Source organism: Balaenoptera ricei, chromosome 5 (assembly GCF_028023285.1).
Source record: "Balaenoptera ricei isolate mBalRic1 chromosome 5, mBalRic1.hap2, whole genome shotgun sequence".
In the NCBI taxonomy this organism is placed as follows: Eukaryota; Metazoa; Chordata; class Mammalia; order Artiodactyla; family Balaenopteridae; genus Balaenoptera; species Balaenoptera ricei.
Window position 1 is genome coordinate 78,538,593 of NC_082643.1, and position 16,308 is coordinate 78,554,900.

Sequence of the window (16,308 nt, forward strand, 5' to 3'; positions counted from 1 at the left end):
CGATCCCTGGTCAGGGAACTAGATCCCACATGCATGCTGTAACTAAGGAGCCCTGGAGGTGCAACTAAGGAGCCTGCCTGCTGCAACTAAGACCCAGTGTAACCAAATAAATAAATAAATAAATATTAAAAACAAAATCCCATAGGCAAGGATTATGTTCTTCAACTCTTTGTCTTTTCACCTGCTATGCCTGAGATGATGGGGTGTGTGCATGCCTGATCAATAAATGCTTGTTACTTACCTCTTTAGTAGTTGTGCTGTCGTTAGGAAAAATTTCCTTTGTTTATTTTTGCCCTGTTTTTGGCCAGATTCTGAGAATTAATATTACTTTTCATTAGGCACATTATTTTTTTAATCTTTTTTTTTTGGGGGGGGGTGATGCACACCACGTGGCTTGCGGGATCTTAGTTCCCCAACCAGGGATTGAACCCGGGCCCTCAGCAGTGAAAGTGAGGAGTCCTAACCACTGGACCGCCAGGGAAGTTTCCGGACACATTATTTTTAACTGAGGTAATTTTATCAGTTAACTTTTGCATATAGAAAGAATGCTGCTGCACACATGGAACTATCTCATTATGAAGAAATTACCTAGAGTAAACCAGTGTGTGTGGAGAGTTGTTCCTTTTTACAATTGAAATTGGAATTTTGTGCAGTTAATGTTTGTTTATGATTCTCCTTTTTTGCTTCTAGGATATTCGAAAATTCTTTGGGGTTATACCAAGTGGAAAGAAAGTTGTAAGTGAAACAGCAAAGAAGAATGAGAAAACTAAGTCTGCTGAAGAAACTATAAAAGCAAAGAAAGGAATAAAGGAAATCAAGGTCAGTTTTCCAGATACAGTATTGAATTGTATAAAATAAACTCAGTTCTGAGATTTGATTTATTTGGAGCCTTGAGTAAATATAGATTTCAACTCATTTAGCAGAGGAAGAAGAAAATAATAAGGTATTACTTATTTCTGGTTAATATATCTTACTGCATTCATAGCTTGGTGTTTTCCTTCACTAGACATGGAACCCTTTTTAGTTGTTAAAACTTTGTGTTTTAAGACCAAAATTTGCTTATAAAGACAGGAGTGCCAGGTGAATGGTATTGGGCTTCTGGTGAGGGAAGGCTTTGGAGGAAAGCTTTATTCTTTTTCCTGTCCTCCTTGGGCCTCAGAGAAATTAAGATACAGCGTCACTATGAAAAGCAGACAATGACTACAATAGTGTATTTGAGTTAATATTGTTCCACTTTGTGTAAAATGTAAGAATTCTGCAACTCTACAGGTCTGTTTACCACCACCCCATCCTTTATGCCCTAATTGGCATATGTATTATATCGACATATATTAATACTCCACATTCAGTGTAATAATTATTGCTGTAAACTGACATTATTTTGAAGAAGTTAAAAGAGGAAAATTGATTTGTAACCACGTGTGGTGATGGATGTTAATGACTTGTTATGATCATTTTGCAATATATACAAATATCAAATCTTCATGTTATACACCTGAAACTAATATAATGTTACATGTCAATTATTTCTCAATAAAAACTTACCTTAAATTAATAAGATAAACAAAATTAAACAAAATTTTAAAAATATGTAAGATTAAAATTATAAACAAATATATATAATAATTTAAAATAAGCAAACCATCAAAATCATCAATAAATTATAATTTAAACACATAAATAATTTTTTTTTATTTCTTAGGTGAGACTAAAATAAAAACCTCAGTTTTCTGCTCTGCAAAAAAAAAAAAAAAAAACAAAGAAGAGAATTGATCTTTTGTACTTAACTATGTATTTGCTGCTTCTAGTGCTTTTCATTTCTTACTGAAGATCTGAATTTCCATCTAATATAATTTTCTTTAAACCTGAAGAATTTTTTTAAGCATTTCTTGTAGAGTAGGTCTGTTGGCAATGAATCCTGTAAGTTTTTGTTTATCTAAAAATGTCTTTATTTTGCCTTCATTCTTGAAGGATATTTTTGCTGGATATAGAGTTTTGGATTGACAGTTTGTTTCAGCACTTAAAAATGTCCCATTCTTTTTTTGGCCTCCATTTTTCCTGGTGAGATGTTAGCAGTCATGTTGTATTCTCTTGTATGTAATGTATTATTTTTCTCATGCTGCTTTAAAAGATTTTCTCTGTATCTTTGGTTTCAGCTTTGCCCATGGTGTACCTGTGTGTGATTTTCTTGTGTTTATACTGTTTAGGGTTTCTGAGCTTCTTGACTCTGTAAATTTATATCTTTCTTCAAATTTGGGAACTTTTGCCATTATTTCTTCAAATATATTTCTGCCTCATTCTCTCTCTCCTCTTCTTATGGAATTCCAATTATATACACATTAGAATTTTGGAATTGTGGGACTTCCCTGGTGGCCCAGTGAGTAAGACTCCATGCTCCCAGTGCAGGGGGCCCGGGTTGATCCCTGGTCTGGGAACTAGATCCTGCGTGCATGCCGCAACTAAGAGTTTGCATGCTGTAACTAAGAAGTCCTCACGCCGCAACTAAAGATCCCGTGTGCCACAGCTAAGACCTGGTGCAGCCAAAATAAATAAGAAAATATGTAAAAAAAAAAAAAGAATTTTGGAATTGCATCACAGATCATTGCAGCTTATTCATTTTTATTCTTTTTTTCCTCTGTACTTCAGATTGGATAATTTCTCTATTACTGTCCTCAAGTTCTTTGACTCTTCTGTCATCTCCAATTTGCTATTAAGCCTGTGCAGTGAATATTTTGTTTTAAGTATTGTATCTTTCAGTTCTAGCATTGCCTACTAATTCTAACGTCTGGATTCATCTCAGTTTCGTGCCTTTTATCTTGAGTCTGTGGGTCATATATTAGTCAGTTTGGGCTACCATAAAATACTATAGACTGACTGACTTAAAAACAGGAATTTATTTTCTTACAGTTCTGGAAGCTAGAAGTCTATGATTAAGGTTCCAGTCAATTCAGTTTCTCTCGAGAACTCTCTTTCTGGTTTGCAGATGGCTCCCTTCTTGCTGAGTCTTCACATAGCCTTTCCTTGGTGTGAGCACGTGGGGTGAGAGGTTGAGAGACAGAGTGAGTGAGTGTATGCACGTGAGTCCTCTGGTTTCTCTTCTTATAAGGACACTAACTTGTCAGATCAGGGCTCTACCCTTATGACTTCATTTAACCTTAATTACCTCCTTAGAGACTCCATCTCCAAACACAGCCATACTGGGGGTTAGGGATTCAATCTATGAATTTTGGGGGGATACAAGCATTCATTCCATAATATTCTGCCAATGGTCCCCCCAAATTCATGTCCTTTTTGCATGCAAAATACATTTATTCCATTCTAAAGCCCCCCAAAGTCTTAATTCAGTGCATCACCAGTTCTAAAGTCTGAAGTCCAAAGGCTTATCTAAATATCATCTAAATCATATATGGGTGAGACTTCAGGTATGATGCATCCTGAGACAAAATTCTTCTCCAGCTGTGAACCTGTGAAACCAGACAAAGTATGTGCTTCCAAAATATAATAGTAAGACAGGCATAGAATACACATTCCCATTTCAAAAGGGAGAAATCAGAAGAAAGAAGGGGGCGACAGGTGCCAAGCAAGTCTAGAACCTAGCAAGGCAAATTCTATTTGATCTTGTTTGATGAAATATCTGGGCACCTTGTGGCCCAGTCAGGTTGACAGATAAAAGTAACCATCACAGGTCACATTTCCTATTTCTTTGTACATCTGGTTATTTTGGATTTACCTTGCATAGTGTGAATTTTACAATGTAGGAACTTTGGATTCTGTTATTTCCTCCAAAGGGTGTTAATTCTTTTAGTTTAGCAGGCAGTTAACTTGCCTGAACTCAAACTCCACACTCCTGTCCACTCTGTTATGGGCAGCATCTGAAATCTTTGTTCAATTTTTTTTAACCTTAGCTGGGCACTTCGAGTTTTTGTGTGCATATATAGTTCAGGAGACAGCCACAGATTTGGGCTAAGTTTATTGACAGAATTTGGAACACCCCTTCTGTGGCTCTCTCCCTCCTGGGATACCCCTTTCTCTCACTTTTGAGTTATTGTCATTGTTTCTAACCCTGTCCTCTAGTCTGGTGGTGTATTTGAATTACAGTGGTTTATTCATCTCATTTTCTTCCAAGCTAGTTGATTGTGCTTAAGTTTTTGAAGTTTTATTATAATGGATAGAAACATATTTCTACCTTGTAATTGATTATAGTCGGTTTTTTTGCTGTCTGCTTTCTTGATTTTTGGGGGGGGGAATTTGAATGTGTTAGAAATGTGATGTATAACTACAAAATATTAGTAATACCTTATGAATATGTTAGAAATGTGTATATAACTAAAAAATATAAATATTAATACCCTTTGCCTTGGTTTTATTTAGTTTTCCACCAGGCAATGAGTAGTGATAGGCCCACAACTCCTTAGCTTTTATTTCTGTCTCAATTTTTCATTTTCAGGAAGCACTTGCCTTGTAATATCTGATATCCTTTTACTCTTTGTTATACATAGGTTAGTGTTGAAAGTGGAAATGAATAATAATATAGCCTTTTCTACAATCCTGCCTTTGCCATCTGATGCAATTATTATCCGGCTTATTCTCTCCCCTGCTCCTTCCCGCCCCCCCCCAAGTTTTATTGAGAAATAATTGACATACACCACTGTATAAGTTTGAGGTGTACAGCATGATGGTTTGACTTACATATATTATGAAATAATTACCACAGTGATTACCACATGTGGGTGCAGATACCTTTTCAAGTTAGTGTTTTTGTTTCCTTTGGTTATGTTCTCAGAAGTGGAATTGCTGGGTCATATGGTAGTTAGTTCTATTTTAAAGTTTTTGAGGAACCTCCATACTGTTTTCTGTAGTGGCTGCACTGATTACAGTCCCACCAACGATGCACAAGGGTTCCCTTTTCTCCGCACCCACACCAGCATTTGTTATCTCTTATCTTTTTGATGATGGGTCTGGCCTGTTCTTTAGCATAATTCGGGCATTACTGACATTTGGGGCAGGATAATTCTTCGTTGTGGAGGACTGTCCTGTGCATTGAAGGATGTTTAGTAGTATCCCTCGTCTACCCACTATATGCCAGTAACACCCTCACCCCAGTTACGACAAGCAGAAATGTTTCCTGGGAGGGCAGCGTTCCTCCAGTTGTGAACTATTGCGCCCAAATCTAATGAGGAAAAAACAGCTAAGTTATATGGGCTTCTCTGTGTTCTAATTATACTGTGATGTTTATAGGTAAATAGTTCTTGTAAAGAAGATGACTTCAAGCAGAAGCAACCAAACAAGAAAAAGAGGATCATCTATGATTCAGGTAATATTTCTTTTGAGGAGCTTTCAAGTTTACAGACTATTTTATATCTGTTAGAACAGGGTTTTCCAGACTGACGTTCTGAGACACACAGCTCTCTGTGATGTTAACAGGTGCTGTGAGAAGAGGGCTCTATGTTCAAGTAAAGTTGAAAACAACTTTATTATACTACAGAATTTATCAGAGCCGAAATATGTTAATATATTAAAGTTTTGTTCGGGAGGGGAGATAGTATATACAGCGTGTCTGAAACTTACTTTGAATATGGTATATTTATTTTTTAAAATATTCATATTAACTTCTCTTTCAGCTGAGGTTCTTAGAAACTGAATTTGAAAAATAGTGCCATAAAATGTTGCTTTAGAAACAAAGATCTAAAATATAATTTTTGTGCTTTTGATCTGGTCCTTTTTTGTTGCAGTTAGAAAGGAACAAACACAATTTGAAAACTTTGAATATACAGTTGACCCTTGAATAATGCAAGGGTTGGGTCTTCAACCCCCCTTGTAGTTGAAAATCTGCATATAACTTTTGACTCCCCGCAAAACTTAAGTACTAATAGCCTACTGCTGATCAGAAGCCTTGTCAATAACATAAAAAGTCACTTAATACATATTTTGTATGTTATATATATTTTTTACTATATTCTTACAATAAAGTAAGCTAGAGAAAAGAAAGTGTTATTAAGAGAATCTTAAGGCAGAGAAAATACCTTTACAGTACTGTACTGTATTTATTGATACTGTAAGTTTATGTCATCTGTTTACAAGATGAATCATCTCTCAGTACCTACATCAATATCATCTAATATGATACAAAAGACTGTAGATGTTATATGTATTACTAACACTAGACATCAAAAATGAAAAGGTAATGTGAAAAGGAAGTTAGTATTTATTTACAGATATAACGATTCATGCATTGATAATGAAGAAGCAGCAGTATGATTGCTTTATGGTAGCCTAGTGTTATTGATACGATTGCTTCATGATAGCCTAGCCTATGCACTAATGAATGAATCTGTTATAAAATTTTGGCATACAGTATTAGTCATATTCATAATACAGTGTTGGAAACATTGTTACATTAAAAAAAAACTCACCTGTGATGATAGATAGGCTGATATGCAGTTTCTCCAGTTACAGAGAGGCATACTGTATAGTAATGTAATTCTTTGAAAGCAAAGTTATAAAACAGAAAACTAACACATTAATTTTATATTAAAGATCACCTTATACCTATGTAGGGATAGACTAGTATCTACATATATTTTATGCATTCATAACATACTTTTTTCTTAACTTTTTCGATATTTCTAGGCTACGTGGTTTGTCTCTTTTTTCAAATTGTTGCAAATCTCCAAAAGTTTTTCCAATGTATTTATTGAAAAAAATCTGTGTATAAGTAGACATGTGCAGTTCAAACCCATCTTCAAGGATCAACTGTACTTTTAAGATAGGGAACATACATTTTTATGCATGCCTTTTATGATATGTTAAAATAATGGTAGAACTCAGGAAGTTTTAGGTTTTGCTTTTTTTGGAGAAGATCTATTTGGTATGAATTCTTAAAATTAGAAATGTAACCTAAGGAAGCATTTATAGATTGTCAGGATTTTGACAGTGACAGCAAAGATTCTGACTCATTTTCTAAAAGTACTTGAGTGTTTATCGTGAGTCTTTTACTGCTGTATAGAATTGTAAAGAATTTGAAATAAGTACATATCACCATTCCCCAGGAGTTTCCATCTTTTGGGAAAGTGGAAATTTAATTGTTTGATACATTTTAGAACAGTATGAGACAGGATTTAAAAATGCATGGTGAGAGGAAGAGGAAGGACACTAAAGTTTCTGAAACTCCTCTATTGTGTACCAGACGTATACGAGGTATTTATACTTTGTCTTGATTTATATTTAAGTGCTCTGGGTGATTAGATTGTGGTAGACAGAATAATGGCCCCCAAAGATGTCCACACCCTAGTTAATAGAACCTGTGTATATGTTAGGTACATGGCAAAAGGGAATTAAAATTGTAGGTGACATTAAGGTTAATAATCAGATGACCTTAAAGTAGGGAGATTATCTAGATGGGCCCAATGTGGTCACAAAGAAGAGGAAGGCAGAAGAAGAGATTTAGAGAGAGATTGACTATGGAAGAAGGTTAGAGAATTAGAGAGATGGCAGCATGAGAAGGACTTTGCCTGATGTTGCGGGCTTTGAAGATGGAGGAAGTGGGGGCCATGAGCTAAGGAATGCTAGCAGTCACTAGAAACTAGAATGGTGAGGAAATGGATTCTTCCCTATAGTATCCAGAAAGGATCACAGCCTTCCTGATGCTTGATTTTAGCCCAGTGAGACCCAAATTGGATTTCCAACCTCCAGAACTGTGAGATAATACATTTGTGTTGGTTTGTTGTTTTTTTTGGCTGCTTCATGTGGCATGCGAGGTCTTAGTTCCCTGACCAGGGATAGAACCCGTGACCCCTGCAGTGGAAGCACGGAGTCCTAACCACTGGACCGCCAGGGAATTCCCCATTTGTGTCGTTTTAAGCCACTAAGTTTGTGGTGATTTGTCACAGCAGCAACAGAAAAGTAATACAAAGGCTTAACACTGGATAGAAGGCAACCTATGAGAATTTATAAAAGAGATTTGCCTTGAAAAGGGTCTTGAGGAATTGGTTAATAATAACCACTTTAAGGGGATTCCGTGGTGGTCCAGTGGTTAGGACTTGGTGCTTTTACTGCTGTGGGCCCGGGTTTGATCCCTGGTCGGAGAACTAAGATCCCGAAAGATGCATGGCACAGCCAAAAAACAAACAAACAAAAAAACCACAAAAAAACCCACTTTAAAAACACACTATATTATACTATTTCTTTTCAAAGTTTTAATTTTCCTGTCATTTAGATTCAGAATCAGAGGAGACAGTGCAGGTAAAAAACTCCAAAAAGCGACCAGAAAAATTGCCACTGTCTTCTAAACCTGCTAAAATTCGACACCAGGATCCTGTTACATACATTTCAGAAACAGGTAAGGGTACCGAACATGTTTATTGTTTTAGAAAAAAAGCTCAGTGTGTGTTATGTTCTTGAGCTTCTCGTTGGTATCTAAATGTACCTCCTTCACTTTGAACTGAATTTCTGTTGCCTTTTTTGGTTTGTTGAATTATATTTACCAGGGGAAGGCTGTAATTATCTTTGGCATTTTCTGTGAGTTAAGGGCCAATTACAGGGGAATTGGTTCTTAGAATTTTTTTAAAGTGCTGTATATTGAAGCATATATGTTGAAGCTCTGTCTTGAATCATATATTCAAATATTGGGTTGTTCTAAAGCTTTTTAATGTAAGTTTTTTTATCTTGGGTGTTAAAGTCATAACAATCTTAAGTATATAATGACTGTTCATATTTGTGCTTTATAATCTAGCACAGATGTGACCTAAATTCCTTATATTCTCTGGTGACACAAAAGATTTTAGCATTGGCTTTTAAAAAAAATGATTGTCAGTGTATTTATATTTATTTGAGCTGTTTTGACTGGTCAAAAAATGAGACATTTATAAATGTACACTAATCTTAAGATTTCATAGTATAAATAATTGTTTCATAGATAGTATTCTTTTATGGTGAGGAGCCCTGAATTATATTGTCATCTTAGGAAAAAAACTTCGATGGGTGCATTATAAAGTCATTTAGATTTTAGCATTGTTAACTCCTAGAGGAGACCATCTTCAAATTCACAGAACCTGTTTTATCAGTTCCTATATAGAAATGCTTAAAGGGGCCATGAGAGCGTCTGATACCTCACTGGTTTGTTCATCTTAAGGAAAACCTCTGACACCATTATTTTTAACACTCTGCTACTTGTATTGCTAGTGAAGTGAATACACCTGGTTTGAAGAGACAGGGTAAAAACCACAATTATTTTGACACAGCATGTTACAGCTTACATTCAACAGACATTTATTGATTGTCTTTTCCGTCCTAGATACTAGGTGCTGGGGGTACAAAGATGATTAAAGACTCCTAGGTACTATAGGAATTGCCTGAGGCTGCAATATGCAATAGTCAGGGAGAGGGCTTGATGGAGAGGGTAAGATTTGATCTAACCCTTGACGGATGAGCCCGTGATGGAGGGAAAGAACATGTCTGGGTAATAAGATGGGATTATTTAAAGCACAGCATCCAGCACAAGGCTTGATGTATTCCCAGGACACTGAAGAGATTGCTTGCCCACATGATGAGGAATAATGAGAGGTAATGAAGCCCATTTAGGGAAGATCTTGGAAGCTAGGCAGAGGAATTCCACATAGCAGGGAAAAGGGAACCATTAAAGTTTTTGAACAGTTATAGAATGATGAAAATAGTATTTTAGAGTGATTGCTAGTATTTAAGGTGGGAAGGAGAATAGAAAAGTCATAATTGGGGAGGCTGAGGCATTTATGGTAATCTACGAGTGAAGTAATGAGAGTCTTAAAAGTTAGCGATACTTAGGGACTGATCTATAAACATTTTGAGAGATGAGTTATAGGTTATGTTTTTGGATTACCTGTGGGTTTCATTCAGCCATGCTATCTATGGTTTACTGTTAGGATAATTGGAGAGCTGATGTTATTAGCATGATTACATATAAAATTTTTTTATTTTTTAACATCAGCTTTACTGAGATATAATTCACCTTTAATGGTTTTTTAATATAATTTTTTAAAATTTATTTATTTTTGGCTGTGTTGGTTCTTTGTTGCTACATGCGGGCTTTCTCTAGTTGCGGCGAGCGGGGGCTACTCTTTGTTGTGGTGCGCTGGCTTCTCATTGCAGTGGCTTCTCTTGTTGCGAAGCACGGGCTCTAGGCGCGCGGGCGTCAATAGTTGTGGCGCATGGGCTCAATAGTTGTGGCTCGCGGGCTCTAGAGCGGAGGCTCAGTAGTTGTGGCGCACAGGCTTAGTTGCTCTGCGGCATGTGGGATCTTCCCGGACCAGGGCTCAAACCTGTGTCCCCTGCAGATTCTTAACCACTGAACCTCCAGGGAAGCCCCACCTTTAATGTTTTAATGTTATTGGAATTTGCTTACACGTATGGGCTGTTACTTGAGAGTATGAAGGTACTCATGGTAGATAAATTGGTCAGTAAGTAGGGAATGAAACAGGAAAGAAGTCCTTGTATTGTAGAAGGAAGCTGAGACTGGAAGGTCAGAAGCCCTGCCTGGAGGGTACATCCTTGGTTCACATCTAACAGCTGTGTGACTGGGCTAAAGGGCAGTGAGTCTGTCTCCCTTTATGTAAAGCAGAAACACTAATTGAATAGGCTAGTTGGGAAAACTTAATGGGATGATGCATATGAAAGGGCCAGACCCAGTGCCTGAAACAGATAACAGGCTGTCAAAAGGAAAAAATAAAAATGAAAGAAGCCCACAGATGAAGCTTTGTAGGCTCTCTGAAACATTTACGTATTTGATAAAGTTGTTCAAATGACCAAAGAGAAAATCTAAGTGACAAGAACATATTTTCTGTAAAATTTTTTGTGAGCTGAGATAAATTTCTTCATTATGGCCTGTGGCAGATTGACTCTTGAACCTTTCTGTTCTGTTGCTAAATATCTGCTCAGGCACGTTGTGCAAATGCGCTCTTCCATTAAAAGGCTCCCTCTTACATCTGGCCACCTTTGTCAAGTTTTGAATATGTGGGAGGGATACTAAAACCAGTATGGTGATAGGTTTATTATGTAACCGAAGGTGGTGTGATCAGGCTTTCCAGTGACACCCTGAAAACGTCAAAGTTAGTGTGCAGACAGCAATGGCCTTCAACTGTGGATCAAGGCTATCGTTATCTTGTGACTTTAGGTACACAGAAGGGTCAAACAATTTAAGCTCTGATCACAGGTTTTCTTAAACACGGGACTGTTTATTTCAGACCAGGTATTTTCGAATGTTATTTTCTGAAGAGATAACTATCATCTTATCTGAAATTTTTATGACCATTAGACAGTAGTTATATCACCCTGCCAAGGGTATGTACATGTGAAAGTGAATGTTGTTATCTTGTCTTAGCAAAAAATCTTGGGGTACAGTATATCTATCTCATATGATGTTCAGTATTACATAGTATTCTGCTTTTTCCTGGATTTGAGATACAGGAAAGAAGTTAGCTGTTTTTTTGCCTGTTTTATCTTCTCATACTTTTTTATGCCTTGGAATGATAGGTGAATGGGAGAAAAGCCCTTTTCCTTCCCATCATAAAAGAGAATGAGACTGTTAAAAAGAAGTCTGCAATAAAATTAGCATAATAAAATCAGAAATATAATGAGTTTCAAAAAAAGAAAAGTGCAGCTTCTTGAAATTAATAAACTAACTAGAAATTTCTTGACCATAAAATAATTCTTTTATTATTATTTTTTTTAAGCCAAAACTACATACAAATTTTCAATGCTGGTTATGAATAAGTATTCATATTGTAGAAATAAATAGTTATCAGTATATTGGGACTTGCCTGGCGGTCCAGTGGTTAAGACTTCATGCTTCCAATTCTGGGGGCATGGGTTCGATCCCTGGTCAGGGAACTAAGATCCCACATGCCACGTGGCCAAAAAAAAAAAAAACCACAACAACAATTTGTCAGTATAAGGTTAAATAAAATATTTGTGGTAATAAAATTGTACTTTTTTTTTTTTTTTTGGAGTTTGGAGCTTCTTGTGGAAAAGGATTATATGATATGATTCAGTTTTAAAAACCTGTTAATTCCAAAAGAAACAATTTTCTTTACTATTCCATATTTTATCTTTTATAAACCAACTTTTTTTTTTCCTTACAGCATAGCATGTGTAGTGTTTAAGAGCATGAGCTCTTGAGTAAAACCTCCTGCCTGGGTTAAACCTTCATTTACCTTCCCTGTGTCTTAGTTTCCTTGTTTGTAAAATGGGGGTATTACTAGTGCCTACATCAGAGGCCTTTGTGCTTGATCAAATGAGATAATGCTTGAAAAGCAATTAAAATAGGGTCTGGCACATTACTGAAAGCTCAGTAAGTATTAACTGTTATTATTGTATTTTGACCTGATCGTATACCTACATCTGCCTTTAAGATTATGCTAAAGACATTTGCTTTTGCTTAGATACTTAGGGCTTTTTTGGATTATATAACTGTGCTTTAGAAATTTAGAAATTGTATTTGACCCACTTATGTTATAGATGTTCTTTGTCCAGTATGGGAACTACTACATGTGGCTTTTGAGCACTTGAAATATTATTAGCCCAAATTGAGAATGTTTTATGTGTGAAGTACAGATTTCAAAGACTTACTACAAAAAAAGGATAAATTATCTTATTAATAATTTTTTAGCATTGATTGCATGTTGAAATAATCTGAATCTGTTGGGATAAATGAAATATTAAAATTAATTTCATCTGTTTCTTTTTCCTTTTTTAAAATGTGGCTTGCATTTTATTCCTGTTGCACAGTGCTTTATAAACAATGAGAAACATATTTAGGAAATAACCTTACTTTATTTATTTATTTTTAAATATTTATTTATTTATTTACTTTGGGTGTACCAGGTCTTAGTTGCGCCATGCGGGCTCTTAGTTGTGGCCTGTGGACTTCTTAGTTGTGGCATGCATGTGGGATCTAGTTCCCCGACCAGGGATTGAACCTGGGCCCCCTGTGTTGGGAGTGCAGAGTCTTACCCACTGGACCACCAAGGAAGTCTTGGAAATAACCTTACTTTAGAAAATAACCTACTAAGCAACTATACTCCAATAAAAATTAATTAAAAAAAAGGTTAAAAAAGAAAAGAAAATACCCTACTTAACCTACTTCAGGTGCTTTTGTTTGTACTATTACACAATTCTTTAGGCTGTATTATTATACAGATCTTTAGGCTTATCATTTAGCTCCATGACACACTTTTCATCATCACTTTGTTTGATTAAATTTGTCTTCTATTACGTATTGATTTTTTTAAAGATTTTTTTGATGCGGACTATTTTTAAAGTCTTTATTGGATTTGTTACAATATTGCTTCTGTTTTATGTTTTGGTTTTTTGACCGCGAGGCATGTGAGATCTTAGCTCCCCGACCAGGGATCGAACCTGCACCCCCTGCATTGGAAGGCGAAGTCTTAACCACTGGACTGCCAGGGAAGTCCCTTACTGATTTTTAAAGTACTTTGACTACATTAGTTTCCCATATTACAGGAAAAGGAAAAAAATTGCTTATACATATCTTCATAGCTAACCATTGACTGTAGTAAAATGTTCTTGTAGGTTGGTAAAAATCCAAATACTTGTTGTACTGGGTAAATATGTTTACTTTTAGTTGTTTAATGAAGTGAGAGACCTTGAGTTTTGTTTGACACAGATGACCTTTTATTATGCAGTTTCATCAGGGGCTGCTTGTGTTTGGTTGAAATGGTGGGGGTTTTCCCTATCTTGAGAATTGTTTATGACGGGTAATTTTAAAAAAATTTTTATTGGAGTACAGTTGATTTACGATGTTGTGTTAGTTTCACGTGTACAGCAAAGTGAATATATGTGCATATATATATATATCTCTACTCATTTTTAGATTCTTTTCCCATATAGGTCATAACAGAGTATTGAGTCAAGTTCCCTGTGCTATACAGTAGGTCCTTATTAGTTACATAGTAGTGTGTATATGTCAATCCCAATCTCCCAATTTATCCCCTCCCCACTTCCCCCCTGGGTAACCATAAGTTTGTTTTCTACATCTGTGACTGTTTTTCTGTTTTGTAAATAAGTTCATCTGTACCATTTTTTTGGATTCCACATATAAGCGATATCATGTGATATTTGTCTTTGTCTGACTTACTTCACTCAGTATGACAATCTCTGGGTCCATCCGTGTTGCGGCAAATGGCATTATTTCATTCTTTTTTATGACTGCGTAGTATTCCATCGTAAATCTGTACCACATCTTTTTATCCACTCCTCTGTCAGTGGACATTTAGGTTGCTTCCATGTCTTGGCTATTGTAAATAATGCTGCAATGAACATTGGGGTGCATGTACCTTTTCAAATTGTGGTTTTCTCCAGATATATGCCCAGGAGTGGGATTGCCAGATGATATGGTAGTTTTATATGTAATTTTTTAAGGAACCTCCATACTGTTCTCCATAATGGTTGTACCAGTTTACATTCCCACCAACAGTGTAGGAGAGTTTCCTTTTCTCCACACCCTCTCCATCTCTCTACCCCCCTCTTCAGCATTTGTTATTTGTAGACTTTTTAATGATGGCCATTCTGACTGGTGTGAGGTGGTACATCATTGTAGTTTTTTTTTTTTTTTTTTTCTTCCATTGTAGTTTTGATTTGCATTTCTCTAGTAATTAGTGATGTTGAGCATCTTTTCATGTGATTTTTGGCCCTCTGTATGTCTTCTTTGGAGAAAAGTCTATTTAGATCTTCTGCCGATGTTCTGATTGGGTTGTTTGGGTTTTTTTTTTTTATATTAAAAAATGTACAAACAGGAGCTGCTTGTATATTTTGGAGATAATCTCTTGTTCGTTGCTTCATTTACAAATATTTTCTCCCATTCTGTGGGTTGTTATGACTGGTAATTTTTATTGAGCATATAATTCCAGAGGCTGATAGTGTTCTTGAAGTTATAATTATTTTGGGGACATTAAGTGGGAAAAAATTGGGAATGTAGTGTTCTCCAGGTTACCATGTAATATCAGTGACTTGTGACTTGGGAAAATAGCAGCAGAAAATATTATTGGGCAATGTGTGTACTAATTTTCAGTGACATATAGCTTTGTGTACCAGACAAATAGGAATAGATTTCTGTATAGGGTAGAGAACTTCTCTTAGATATTTTCAGGGAAACCCAGTGTGACTGAGACAGAGAATTTCCTTGAAGTGAGAGGAAACCTAAGAACTGTGTATTATATTTCTTTCATTATACTTGTTCAAAAATTAATATGGATTTAAAATCAATATTAATTAAAAAAATTAATACTATTAATATTTATAGTCTTTATAAGACTATAAAAGAAACTAAGTTTAGATTTTTGAGGATGAGTATTTAGATTAATATTATTCAGAATTACCTAAGTAACACATTTTCACTGAAAAAGAAACAATTCAGATAAAAAATGTTCCATTCCTTCATCCATCCCTTTTGCCTTACATAGCTATATAAATTAAAAAAATATATATACACACACATATATATTTACATATATACACGTATTTGAGAGTGGCATCTTGTAACATTTCTGCAGCTTGCTTTTTCATAACTTAATGTCTCCTTCCCTTCCTCCTTCCTTCTCTCCTTTTCTCCTCCCCACCCCCCAGCCTCTCTTTCTTTCAATACAGAAAAGATTCCTATCTCATTCTTTTAAACTTCTGCATAGTAAATTTTAATAGTATGCATTTAATTTTTCTCATACTCTTATTTTGGATATTGGATTATTGAGGTGAACATACTTGTTTATGCTTCATTGTAATAGAACATATTTAACTATCAATAAGTGGACAATTCACAATGAAGAATATTATCACTTAAAAGAGAATAGAATTTCTTGAGGTTAAGTGGCATTTGTTTTAAGGGTGTAGTTTATTCACCTGTATTATGGAGAATAGAAGGGTGTTCCACTTTGTGCTTCTCAGGTTCAGAAAAGGGACTTTATGTTTATCCTTATTAAATTTTTTTTCTGAAAATTTTTTCTGAAACTCTTACGTTTTTATCTTGTTAGATTCCAGGCTTTTGTATTCTGATTCTGTCATCTATTTTTTTTTTTAATTTTACATTTGCATACTTTCATTTAACAATATTAAATTCTCACTGATTTATTTATTTAACAAACACGATTGTTCACTGTTTGTGCCCAACAGCATACTGGACAATCTATGAAATAGATAAGAGAATAAAGCTCAGTCCTGTTTTCAAGGGCTTAAACTCTACGGGGGAGATAAGCCTTTTACATAAAAATTGTAATACAAGGAAACAATTAACAGTGATAAAAATATCTTCCAAGGATATTTGGGCAT

At 35.5% G+C, this 16,308-nt stretch overlaps 1 protein-coding gene across 2 annotated transcripts in view; it reads left to right on the forward strand.

Moving 5' to 3' along the window:
• RFC1 (replication factor C subunit 1) overlaps nt 1-16,308 on the forward strand; it is a 73,198-nt gene that overhangs the window by 9,341 nt on the left and 47,549 nt on the right. For both annotated transcript variants that reach the window (XM_059923179.1, XM_059923180.1), the window contains exons 2-4: nt 691-819; nt 5,239-5,314; nt 8,216-8,338. In XM_059923179.1, the coding sequence (XP_059779162.1) occupies nt 691-819; nt 5,239-5,314; nt 8,216-8,338 (328 nt within the window). The remainder of the gene's footprint in view (nt 1-690; nt 820-5,238; nt 5,315-8,215; nt 8,339-16,308) is intronic.